Raw genomic sequence first — 13488 nt, forward strand, 5'->3', positions numbered from 1 at the left:
TATGTACTTGCATCTATCTACAATATACTCATCACATCACAATCACAGTGATTATGATTTCATGGACTGTCTCACACGCAGAGAGCAAAAGAAAAACCAAGTGGGGAATCTTATTATTAGCACTCAGAACACGAATGTTCACACGCTCGTCATCAGGATCAAGAGCATCACTCGAGGAGTTGACAGACAAGGCCATTGTAATCAGTGTATGTATGTATGTAAAGGTATCAATCAATCAGTACCGAGAAGGGAGGAGGGAGGGAGAATGTATATATATACGATACGGGCCAGGTCAATTCTTTATTTTCAATCACGAGCGGATATCACACAGTACTCTGGTGCATGCCATACGCGTCTCGTCTTCATCACATCCACTCCAAACGTATCGGCTATAGCTATGTGGGTATTGTTCTCGTCATGTTGTTCTTGTTGTTGTGCTGCAACTTGTGCAGGGGGTGGCCCCTCGGGGATGTCTTCTTTGCCAACGCGAGATGTTGGCGGCTGCTTCTTCATGAGCCTGACCTCCTCCACGCTCGCTCCAATTTCGTATTCTCCACGACAGAGCACCGTCACGCCTAGTGTTGCCTCTGTCGTCTCGCCCCCGTGCAACACGGGCAGGACCCGCTGCAACATACCCGTCCAGGCGAGACGTCTCGACAGATCGAGGGCGATCGTGCTGGGCTGGTTGCAGAGGCCCGGCTGCAGTCGAAGCAGCGGGTGTATGGGCCTCGACGACCGGTTGTGGATCTTCACTCTCAGCGTCAGGAAGGTATTTGTCTTGACGACGTATTTCAACCGTCGAGTCTGCGTCACGGCGTCCGCGTCCTCTGCTGCCTTGTTGCCATGAAGAGGAGACAACGAGAAGGTCACTTCAACGTCCTCGAGGCGCATCGCATCCACCATTCGCGGGTTCAACCGGATACTCCGCAAGTCAACCCTGCCTTCTCTGCCCGTCGACTCTTCCTTCCACACACCCAAGACACGCTTGAGAAGCTCTTCCCGGAACCAGAATGCCTCTCTTGATGCCGCTTCGGCCTCGAAGGTCAGTTTGTTGGCACTCACGACGAATTGTCTCCTAAATCCGGTGTTTAACACGGGTATGGCGGCGTGGGGATTGTCCAGGAAGATCCTCGGCAGCACGAGGACAAATCGGGATATTTGGCCCGGTTGCAGGTCTCCAGTGACGCTGGAAGCACTATCACTAGCTTCATCCACGCTGTCTGCGTCCGCGCGAGGGTGTTCGGTGACATGCAGTGTTACAGAAAGGGGGTTTGGCCAGGCGTTACGAAGGTCAAGTATCATAAGGCAATGATCCGAGCCATATGACCCAACACCAAGGCGAGGAAGCACTGATGTGAATTGAGCAATGCCATTCTCCCAAGAGGGTGGGGATGATGGCTTGTCGTCATCACTCGAGGAGCCTGAGATCTGACGATTCTGGTTGAGCCACGCAAAATCCCCTGTGAGAGGAACGATATCACAACGAGTCACCTCCACACTGGCGTTCACAGTCACCATGATAGGAAGGGAAAGTTGCCTGGTATAAAATGTTTCCGGAATATCGTCGGGAGGAGTTCCCAGGTGACAATAATCTATCTGGACGGTGGCATCCTGCAAGCCCGGTTTGCCGAATACCTCAACGGTGAATGTAGCCTTTTGACCTGGGGGAATCATGAGATCCTCAGGGTTGGTTCCGTGGCGCCGCCACCGTAATGACGGCTTGGTGGACAGTTGAAGTTCGAGCTCATAGACCTCTGCAGGCAGCAGATCTTTGTTACCTAAAGCGGACTGCAGCTGGCGCGTAGTAGAATCCTGGAAGGTGAAGAGTATAAAGTCAACGGGACAGGAGGAAGTGTTTTGCAAAGTGATGTCGAAAGCCCTCGTTTCTCCTTCCAGAATCATTACCGCAGACTGCGAGAGCGACGTTGAGTGTACAATGACGGTGGGCTGCGGATTGATCACCTTTACTGAGCACGTAGCTGTTTCAGGCCCCAGTTTGGCCACCACTTTCCCATCTTTCGAAGTTGTCGAGCTCCAAGACAAGGGCCGTTCTGTAAGGGGCTTTTTGGCTTCCAGCCCTGTGCGCTTGAGTTTCTTCTCCGGTTCGGGCTTCCAATGCTTCGCAAAGATCGGAAACTTGCGCCGTCGACAATGGCGGACCTTGACGATGCAGCCGGTAATATTAAGGATCCCTTCGGTATGGGCTACCCCGGGGACAAGCACTTCCCGTATTGAAAACGGAGGAATCAAGATACCAAAAACTTCCGCCTCCAAGATGCCGTCACCATCAAGGCGTAGACTTTCGATTTCAAGGTCGAACTCATAGGGGTTTTGAAGTGTGACTTTGAAGGTCGCCGATTCTTTGGCTATCAACAGTAACTCGGACGCTTTGCTGTTCAACTTGGAGAACGGACTGTACAAGAACGGGTCCTGCTTCGATTTATTGACGGGTGCTGTGACGATGCTCAAGTCCTTCTTTGATCGGCGGAAGGGTCTCTTGACCTCAGGGAACTCCAGCAACTCTACCCCACGGACAAGAAAATCGTCCCAGTACTCCGCCTCGAGACCTACAGCTCCTAACTTATGGGCCGCCCCAACTGTACGTTTGATGTTGTTAAGGAGACGAATTTGCTCGTCTGGGGGTAAAAGCGGAGGAAGTCGAGATGTTTCGGGAAGCATCAAATCACCTCGTATCGTCTGAAGCAGCTCGACGGTGTATTGAAGGACACCTTCGAAATCTGGAAGTGCCTCGCAAAGATTGATTGAGGCTTTCAGGACATCAATTTTCAAGTTTAGATCCCCATACCCATTCAGCGTAACGTGACGGAATGCGCGCTCAACAATCGCTGCAACCGAGTCATACTCAGAGGCTGATCCAGAGTCACTCGTAGCCGATCGAGGCCTGCTTTTCTTGTGCTCGTGATATGCTGACGGCTGTACACCAAATGTCTCTCCGATCATGGTGAGGACAGCGCGTATGCTTTCTTCCATATTGCCATGACCTATGTCGAGAGCATTTATGTCAAATGCGGCATCGCTGAGGGATGACAGACCGGCGGCGGGATGGATCCCAACTTCGGCAGCGCCAATTTTACGAGCCTCAACCAGGGTGGGTATCATGATCGAGAGCAATTCTCTCAGGACAAATGCCTTTTTCCTTGGGAGGTCCAAGGCAGAAAGGACAGAAGCAATTCCAACTAAAATAGGCACCGCATCCGTAGGTGGCAAATCAGAGCTAGGTGATGGTGGTAAAGCGCGGAATAGAAAGTTTGCAATCTCACTCTTTCGCAGGAAAGGCGCTCCACGCGCACGCTCTGGTTGCTGCAAAGGTATCAAAGGCTCATTCATGACGATGTGCCTCAGCGCGATGTCATCTAAATTTCCATCCCGTATACGGACAGCAGTCAACAATCGCGACAGGCGGATCACTGTCTCGGAGAATACTAACGGTGGCAGAGGCTCGTCTGTTATGATAGCTGCGCGGTTATATAAATTTAGGATATTGTTGCAAAGGTCGGGTAGAAGATTCACCAGATTCTGCAATGAGATGACTCTGTTTCCCGGAGTTGTTTGAGCTGGACTCATGATATCGGAAGTGCTGCCTTTGGAACCTGATTTATCGGCAACAGGATAACAAACTTGAGGTATCTAATCAGTTCCAGTCAGTTTCCAATCTAGAGAAGACGACATGCAGAAGAGCATAAACAATACCTGGAAATCCATCCCAGCCCAGCCAAACATCAACAGACACAGCAGAATCGACTCAAGAGCCTTTCCGTGCCACACATAGTCACTGCCGGCTCTGGCCATTGATGCAGCTTCCACCAGTTCCTTCAAGGCGTCCGGCCATCTGCCCGCTTGAAGGTATAGAGTGCCAATTACGACACCTAGGCGTCCTTTGATCCTATTCTTCGTTCGGTCGGCCGCGCTCATCCCCTGGACAGACAGCCGATCGCGACTAGACTCTTTTGAAGACGGCGGTTTCCCGGCGGAATTGGAACGGTTGGCGAGTTGTATGGAGCGGGTGATTTCATCAAACGTGGTCGGTGACTCGTGTCCAACCGGAGCTGGAGCTGGAGAGGACCGACCAGAACTTCCTGCAGACTCGGAATCCCCATTCGGACCGGACGGAAGTTGCGCGGGCATGGTCATCCTATGCATGAGCTTGTCAAACGGACGTGGTCGCAGCTCCGGACCTCGACGTGGACCCCATGATGAAGCCCTGGGAGAGTCAATCGACGGAATGGTCTGCATGAGCTTTGCAAAGTGGTCCAGTTCGCCCAGAAGCAAAGACGTTATATCACACAGAACCGTCTTCATCGTTGTCGGTCTCGACGCCTGAGGACTTGGAATCCACATTACGTCGTCCGGACCACTCAGCAGCTTATCCACACCATCATACTCAAACACGAGCAATTGGAAAACCAAAGCCCTTGGATTGTGTTCCTTCACCAATGCTAGTTCCCGAATGAGGTCTTTCAACCCTTCAGGATTCGGAGGCGTGTTTCCTCCAGCATCTTTTCGTGGACTCGACTGGTTTTCACCTGGGCCTTTCAGTGCATTATCTTGAAGTTCTGCTCCGTCGGCAATTGCTAGGACGACCAAGGGCTCTCGAAAGACTTCGAACGGAAACAGTTCCAGATGGGACGTCGGTGGAACGGAGAAAGACAGGTCATAGAGAATTATTCCCGTCGGAAAGGCCAATGGAGTAAACATATCTAACGAGTCAGCTGCCTTCGTCACCATGCTTGACATTTGGACCTACTTCGGTTTGGCCGCGCATCGGGACTGACGTCCCCCAAGCGGACAACATTTTCGGCTTGGAGTCGTGCAGCGAAGCTCAGAAATCGCGAGCGCTTGATTTTTCCAACAGGGAGCAGAAGCACACTGAGGCGCGCAGGTGCGATCGGGGACAGGGGATCAACTCCCATGGTGGCATCTAGTCCGCTCAGCGGAGGCAGTCCGTGATGCGCACAAGACTGCTTCCACAACGGATGGCAGGCGTCTAGAAGTCATGTGGAGGAGCCATAGACCTAGCAAACAACCATGCGCAATAATCCAAAACCTCCATGAATTAAAGGCAGAGCAAGTACGGAGTAAAGATGCCAAGTGGACCCAGCAAACTGCCTGTAGAGCTGTTTCGACCAAACACTACGACTGGCCGGGCTGCATGTGTGGTCTCTGCCGATCCCCGGACATTCTAGTCAGGGGAAGGATGCCTGAGGTATAAGGCAGAAACATCAGGCACCAAGGCACCCCCGCTGATAGGCGATAATCGTCGCCTCTGCGGAGGCCGGACTTGTCGCTGTAATCTCCGACAAGCGCGTGCATCATCGACCGCGCGCCCATGGTGATGGCGTTGCTCTTTCGCCATCTCCATACCCAGAACTAGGCGGAAACATACTGGCAGTGTGGATTTGAAAGTTCTTTTTTCTGTCCATATCTATATGTTGGGGAGTCTTGGTCATCCACTGCCACGCCGCTCCATGTTCTACCTTGGCGGCTGCCTCTTCAGCTGAACGCGAATAAATCCTTTGTTCTTACTGGCAGCCGTCTCTCAGTTTCTGCGGGTTAAGAAAGCGCTGGAAAAATGGCGCGAAACATCGACTTCAATGCGCTGAAGGCGCGGACCATGGGCTCCGGCAACGATGAGGAAGCCGTCACGGTTGATACTCGCGGTCTGATTGCCAAGGTGCTTTCGCGCTATTCAGGGAAATGGTATGTCATGGCTTCCATGTCTCTCTATGCTGCTTAGACGGTGATTCTAATACTGCGTGTTTACAGGACGGTTCTACGAGAGATGATCCAGAACGCTGCGGACGCTTCCGCTACACGGGTGACAATCAAGTTCGAGACGTTGCCCTCCACCACCGTGCCGATCCCTAATCCTGCCGACCCGACGGCGATGGTGAAGCACGTCATTGCTCATCACACCCTCAAGCGGCTGCTGATATCAAACAACGGACACCCGTTCAATGAAAAGGACTGGGCCAGACTCAAGCGGATCGCGGATGGCAATCCGGATGAGACCAAGATCGGGGCCTTCGGAGTTGGATTTTACAGCGTTTTTGATGACTGTGAAGAGCCGTTTGTCTCCTCGGGTGGTGAGGCTATGGCCTTCTATTGGAAGGGAAATGCTCTCTTCACACGGCGTCTCAAACTGGAAGAGGCGGATTCTAGTCCGGACACGACATTCGTTCTTGACTACCGCAATAACACTTCCCCGGTACCTGCCTTGATGCAGCTTTGCCAGTTTCTCGCTACCAGTCTCACATTCGTCGGTCTCGAGAGTATAGATCTCTGGCTAGATAACTGGAACTTGCTGAAGCTCACAAAGAAAACTGCTCCCAGTGAGAGCATCAATATCCCCCGAGACATTGATACCAAAACTCCGGAGGGCCTCATGAAGATTTTGGGTGTAACTAGAGAAGTGGCTCAAGTGGATGCTGCTTGGATGAAGGCTGTCGAATGGCGCCCACAGGCTACCTCATCATCCCGCCTGGAAGGTTTTCGAGACACTTCGAGCTCTCTCCGTTCGTTTTTCTCGAGATTCACGTCGTCTTCATCCAATAACTCTTTGGATAAACAGGCGAAGCCCGAGAAAATAGAGAAACCAGAAGAGGAAGAGGATTTGACACAGATCTCTACTGCTTCTGTCTTTTTGCATATCAACACTGCTTCTATTCAAGCATCTATAAGCACATCGTTAGCCAGTGAACTGGAACGGGCCACGCGGAAACCGCCACCAAAACGGACGACAATCGCCATACTCACGCCGTCCTACGCTGCCGATGAAGCCTCAAAACAGTCAGAAATCCTGGCCTCTGTCCTTCCCTCAAAGCTGGGGAGAGTCTTCATAGGATTTCCAACCCATCAAACGACTGGCCTCAATGCGCACATATCAGCGCCGTCAGTCATCCCAACTGTCGAGCGAGAGAGTATTGATCTCAACACGCGGTATATTAGCAAATGGAATCTGGAGATGCTTAGAGCGGCGGGTATCGTATGCCGAATCGCCTGGTCTGCCGATATGTCATCCATTAAATCCAGAATTATTCCAGGAGGAGGCTCACAACGCAGCTCAAAAGTTCGCAAAGAAGATATTGTCAGCCTGGTTCCAGAAGCTGTCCACACAGCCAATCAGTTTGTGTTTCGCGAGTCTACACCGTCTGCACTGCTGGGTCAGACCATAGAAGATTCATTCTGGATGTGCAACAAGAATGCCTCAATCGAAATCTTGTCGACCTGTGGAGTTTTGCCAAGTCACCAAGTTCGCATTGCGCCAAAAGACCTAAGTTTCATGGATGGCATACCCGTTCTTCCTGATGATCTGGTCAAAAATTCTAAAGACTTCGTTAAGAAGTTGACGGACTTTGGTCTTGTGACGGAGATTACAGTATCAGACATCAAGCGGGAGCTTGAATCCAGCGCTCTAACCTCGACACAATTAGGGGAATTCCTTTCCTGGCTTGGAAGACGATCCGCGGCCGGAGAGCTGGACCCGCCCACCGTGCACACACTGCTTAATGTTGCAGTTTCAAATGATGAAGCTACCGATGGCCAATCTGGTCGTCTACTTGTTATGGCAGATATCGACAGCTACCTGAACCCTAACCGGATACCAGCAGACCTGCCTTTGCCGCCTTCCGTAATGCCATTCAAGTATACAAAAGCTCTGGAAAAGCGCGAGTTGGATGCTCTCGGCTGGGGGGAATTACAGATAGTGCCCTGGATTCGGTGGCTCGTTGAGAATGCCGGTAATCGAAACGTCCTTCCGGTCGAGAAAGATATGACTCGGACGCCTTCGTTCTCCGCACAAGTGCTACCTGTTTTGTCAAAACAGTGGGATTCTTTAGGCCAGTCTTCGAAGCAAACAGTGATCAATCTTTTGCAGCCACAGACTGTCATTCCAGTGAAAAACGGAATGAAGAGACCGGGAGAGGCATATTTCCCAACTGTTAGGCTCTTCGATGATCTCCCTGTAGTGTCTGGTCTCTCTGGGGTTAAGGACAAATTCCTTGCAGCCCTGGGTGTCCGCAAGACCGTTGAGCTCGGTGTCATTTTCGAGCGGCTCCTGGACGACACGGAACCTATTGATAAGGATGGCAACCCGAAGAGAAAGTGGAGTCACGTTGACCTAATCAAATATCTTACCTCTGTTCGAGACGATATTCCTCCCAGCGATATAGAGAGGCTCAAGAATACGAGGATATGTACCGCAGAGACCACAGAGGGGACCGGAACTCAAACCCAACTACGGTATAAGATCTCAGAGCTCTACGAACCCAAGGATTCCCTTAGGAAACTCGGTCTTCCCGTTATCGAATGGCCAGGAAAATACTCACCTCACAGCAAAGAAGGACAATTTCTCACCACCTTGGGGCTGAGGAGATTCCCGTCAGCTCTTGACCTCATCCAAATCATGGCCAAGGCTGCCGCAGACGATAATCTTGCACTCCAAGGCAAGGCCATGTCCTACTTCATTACGGAATTCCACACAAACGGTTATGCTGCATTTGATTTTAGTCAAGTTTCCATTCCTTACCTACCAGTGGATGGATCGAACCAATTGAGCACTCCGAGGGATTGCTTCACTCATGACGGTGCGGCGTTATTTGGTTTCAATATCCTGAGGAGGGATCTTCATCCTCATGCTACGAAGTTCGGTGTTAGAGAGCATCCTCCAATGAGTGAATGCGTGAATATCTTAGTCAAGAAGCCTCCAGTGACGATGAGGGAAGCAAGGAATTTATTTTCCTACATGGCTGGGCGAACAGCGGAGCTAAGCATGACGGATAAAGCTCGCCTTGGTCAATCACCGATCGTCCCTATTTTGACTAGTTCCGCGTCTGAGAAGGCACCGCTTGTCCATCATATTGAACCCAAGCTCTGCTACCTTGGAGAAAGCGATGATTATGGCGATATATTTGATTTCGTCGATTTTGGCCAGCAAGCCAATGTCTTCCTGATGACAGTCGGGTCAAAGCAGGAACCGACTAAGGTCGAAGTCGCTCGCATTCTGGTGAAGGAGCCCGCCAGGATATCATCGAAGTTCCAAAGTCCGGACAAATACCTAAATCTCTTGAGGAGCCTTGCTGAGAATATGGCCGTCTTACGGAAGCACAGAGACTTGTTCAATGAGATGAAGAAGGCACCGTTTCTTCTTGCCAGTAGAGAGTTACCTTCGCAATCTCGCAAGAGCGCGCAGACTGTGCAGGAGGACATGGACGAGAAGGATGATGCGTTTGAGGACGATGAACAAGGCATCAAAGAATGGCAGTTGACTGCAGCGAGTAATGCCGTCGTCGTTGACGATTATCAAAGTTTCACGCTGTTCAAGGAGCATGTCCTTGCCGCACCTCAGGAGGAGGCCCTGGAAAAATTCTACATAGCGCTCGGGACGCCATTATTGAGCAGTATTGTGGTAGAACAGGCTCACTGGGGTGCTAAGGCGACGGATCAGCGGCCGGCAGCGAAACTTCAAAAGCTTATCAACGAGCGGACTCGACTTTTCCTCCATGATCAGAGCCCGGAGTCTATAAAGCACGATACGAGATGGCTGGAGAAGCATCTCGGCATACAAGTTGTGCATTCGATTTCCCTTCGGCGATCTCTCAAGAACGGGCGAGTGTCACATAACCAAAAGCGCAATGCCATCATCACACAGCAGGGCGGCGATTGGACGTTGTGGATCAGCCCGGGCAAGTTCGATTTATACGAGATCAGCCAAGCACTTGTTCATCTGCTTCTAATAAGACCAAAATTGCATTCGACGCTTACGTTGGAGATGCTATTGAAAACTGATTTATACGAGCTCAGAGCAAGAGGTTACAACGTTGAACGGATCCTTCGTCAGAGGGCGGCTGAGGCCAGGATGGCCGAGGACCAACGTCAGAAACAGTTGGAAGAAGAGCGGAAGCGTCTTCAAGAAAGGGAAGCAGAGTGGCGTAGGGCGCAGGAACAACAACAAGTGCAAGATCGAAAGTCTCAAACTTCCATGCCGGGACTTTTCCCAGACTCGCCCCCGAATGCGAAGTCTCATGAACAGGGGCAGGCTGAGAATTTAGACGACTTCCAACCCCGGAATCTATTCTCCAACCTGACTAGACGTCTTGGGCTGGATGACAGCAGGAAGTCAAACAATCCATTCCAGTCTTTTTTCCAGAGCCGGTCGTCTCACCATGGGGCCATCGAGACTGAGAGAGATGCTACGCCTCCTCCTCCTTATTCAACGGAGGATCCTCAGAAGCGGAAGCCCAACGAACCCAGGGCGGTTACCTCTCCACATCAATTACAAAGTAACCTCCTGTCAGCCATTCAAGCTTGTCGGCCTCATGGGGCATCTGGTGTGTACAGTCGTCCTGTGACGAACCAAGTTACCGAGACCAAATCCTATTGTGACGAGCAACCCAGCCACGATCTCGAGTTTGCCGCAACTCTCCCTTCGGGCATAAACGTGTTGATGGCACGGTCGGTCAGTGACCGATCTGCCTTTCTGTCTGAGAATTCATTGGGCATCAATGCCTTTTCAACGTTGTTGGTAGAGTGTGCGAGCGTGTTTGCGGTGCGAGTCGACAGCATCAGCATTTTCTACGACCCTGCTGGTAAGACGATTGCCTTCAATCGCGCAGGGAGTCTCTTCTGCAATTATCTCTATTTCAAGCAATTGCACCAGACGAGACTCTCCCAGGATCCGGTGAATGGCAGAGCTGAGGCCCTGGTGTACTGGTGGGTGATCCTTTGCCATGAGTTGGCACATAATTTGGTGGAGAATCACAGTTCAGATCATAGCTATTACACGTGAGTCAGTCCTTTTGAAGTTTGAAGATCTGTCTTTTGCTGCAGGTGATGCTGACTTTAACAGCGAGGGTTTTGTAGCCCAATACTTTCCGAAAGTGGTCCAGAAGCTCAGCAACAGTCCTTCCGCGTGATGTTCGTGATGTTCGTGATATCAGATTTTGCCTTTTGGATTTGTGCTGCACCTGCTGCGATCTACGGCGGTTGTATACCCATAACATAAATTGGACGGCGTCAGGGTTTGGAAGAACGTGATGTTTTTTTTTCTGGCGGACTTTAGGGTCTTACGTAATTGGATGAATTTGTGAATGCTCCTTTTTTCGACGTTGTAGATGCCGACTCAATAGAATATCTATTCAATTGTTGATAATCCCAGGTATTTTATAATGCAACATATAGGGGGTATAGAATTGTATGTATGTATGTACAGTACATAGACTGGTATATATAGGTGGTGGAGGCTGTGGCGAAATAATGGCAGTCTATTATTCGGCTAGGAATCGAAAAAGTAGCGGTACTTTATAAAAGATGGGCAAAATAATAATAAGGACTAAAATGTGTCCAGATTTCATTTGCAGGTTCCCCACACATCCATTCATTCAGAAGTGCAATACCAAATTGAGTACTAAATAAGGTCAGTGGATACAAGTAAATCGATACAAATTCACCAAAGAAAAAAAAAAGTTTACCTTAGACTCATTGTCAATGCGGAAGAAAACAAATTGATGACTATCAGAGACACAGCTATAGACAACTGTGTTCTTTTTCCTTGGTTGTGAATGTGGTGTGCCATGCCTATAATATATAATTAGAAACTTGATCTGGTTGGTTGTAATGTGAAAGAGTAATAAAGACATAAGAAAGACATAAAGAGTGGATATGAAAAAAAAATAACTTACCCATATACGCAAGACATTGTGGAACGCCGTTTGACGCCATGGTTGTCCCGAATTTGAAACATGTTGGCCAAATCGCGAATGTGCTCATCGAACCGAATTAACTCGTCTTCGTTGCCTAAAGGTGGATGGAACATGGAAATATCAATACCGACTGCTAACATTAATAAGATTTCTTTTCTCTTTTTTTCTTGTTCATATGGTGTATGTATTTATTTATTTCAGCTCCATGGATTTATTGAATCTGGACTTACTTGATGGTTTCACTGAAGGCATTCATTCAGCTGCTGTAAGCCCTGTAACCGAAGAGAATGAACGTAACGTAACGCATATTGAGCGGGGTGCACCACGTTATCTGTTAGTTAAAGTCTTAAGCTTTTTTTGTGGCTGCAGATTCTGTCCTCGTGTTGTGACTCTTGCATTGCGATGGTGTTTCAGGGGTGTCTCGACATCGGACGAGTTGAAGTCCTCCATTTGGTCATGTCAAATGAGGATAGATAATGAAAGTAACAGACACTGCAGTAAGTGGTTCCATATGGACTTCGTAACTGAAGCGGAATGTCTGGTAGTCTTGAAAAACTGGTGTCAACGTGCTGCAGAGAACTTGTCCGAGAAGATATTGCGCAGGATCCGATCCCTTTTGCACAGCATGTACACCAGGTCAGGCTGTTGTGCCTCAGAGGAATGGTAGTTATTACAGTCAGTGGGTGAGATGCCAGACCAGGACAACGAGGGAGACACGCAGGGCAAGGATAACGATCGGGGTCACTGGCTTCTTTTCGATCTGTGTCTGCCATTTATCATCCGAGTTGAGGACTCGGATATCATTTCCGCTTCATCAGCAAATGATGTTTTTGCCCACTGCAAATTGATTCATCTCCTGCGTCAAGAGGACCTAGCTGATCCTCCTTGTCATTCTTCGCAGATTTGCTTTGTCCAGACTTTCTCAAACAATCGAATAAGGCTGACAATGACTGCTTCGAGCGGATTGCATCGTGTTTGGTTGATTGATAGTCTCGATATGTAAACAGAGGTGCTGAGTCTACCACCGGTGAACCGTTTCGAAGAGTCGTGAGGTTAATCTGGTTGCTAGTTCTATAGGTGGAGCGTTTCGATGAACCGAATTAGCTCGTCGCCTGATGGTGGAACTGTGGAGAGATCGACTCGACTTCTAGTAGATCTCGTCATGGGATCACGTCCATGAGTCAAGGCACATTCATCGTCAGCCAGTCCGTATCACTTCCATCGTATCAGGTGTTCAATTTCTTTTTGCCGCGCCCATGACCGCCATCCTGCGGTATCTCCTTCTTAGGGACTAGCACTATTAATGAATGCCCATAACTGTACCAGATAGCGTGGTGACAACTTCTATTACAGGCCGGCAGGACTCAAGCGGCTCAATCCGAATGAAGGACTTAGGCTTGTTTTTGGTAAACCAACCGAGGTGAGCTTGGTGAAGCCATTCGATCTCATTGGTACTGGATCTCCTTGTCTTGGAGTGCCAATGACAAACTTCCAGTTGTGCATCCATTCCTTCATTTCTGGCACATACCAATGATAACTTGATACGATGCAGTTGGAAGTCAGAAATAACGGTGACCTGCAGAGTGAGGGGGCCGGTAAATTGACAACCCTCGAAGGTAACGTTGCACTTCCTCGGTTGGGTAGCAACCTTGAGACTTCTTTCAGGGCAATCGGTCCCCTGTGGCTGTTGGAACGAAGTATCGTGGAAGTAGACATGTTTGCGGACCTGTCCAATGTTAGTTAGCACCACAGAGAAGGATGCAAGGGCGAG

The 13488-nt window shown here is 49.8% G+C and overlaps 2 protein-coding genes across 2 annotated transcripts; one reads left to right on the forward strand and one right to left on the reverse strand.

The window, feature by feature from the left end:
- Positions 1-306: 306 nt before the first annotated feature.
- VTN77DRAFT_5475 (uncharacterized protein) lies at positions 307-4931 on the reverse strand (the record flags this gene model as incomplete). Its single annotated transcript, XM_069421648.1, has 3 exons — positions 307-3648; positions 3712-4718; positions 4766-4931. The coding sequence occupies 3 exons, from the start codon at positions 4929-4931 to the stop codon at positions 307-309; spliced, it is 4515 nt and encodes a 1504-aa protein (XP_069281630.1).
- Positions 4932-5590: 659 nt separating this feature from the next.
- On the forward strand, positions 5591-10931 carry VTN77DRAFT_5476 (uncharacterized protein; the record flags this gene model as incomplete). Its single annotated transcript, XM_069421649.1, has 3 exons — positions 5591-5718; positions 5785-10800; positions 10865-10931. The coding sequence occupies 3 exons, from the start codon at positions 5591-5593 to the stop codon at positions 10929-10931; spliced, it is 5211 nt and encodes a 1736-aa protein (XP_069281631.1).
- Positions 10932-13488: the final 2557 nt, after the last annotated feature.

The sequence above is a fragment of the Rasamsonia byssochlamydoides genome (assembly GCF_041956645.1).
Source record: "Rasamsonia byssochlamydoides strain NRRL 3658 unplaced genomic scaffold VTN77scaffold_4, whole genome shotgun sequence".
Taxonomy (NCBI): domain Eukaryota; kingdom Fungi; phylum Ascomycota; class Eurotiomycetes; order Eurotiales; family Trichocomaceae; genus Rasamsonia; species Rasamsonia byssochlamydoides.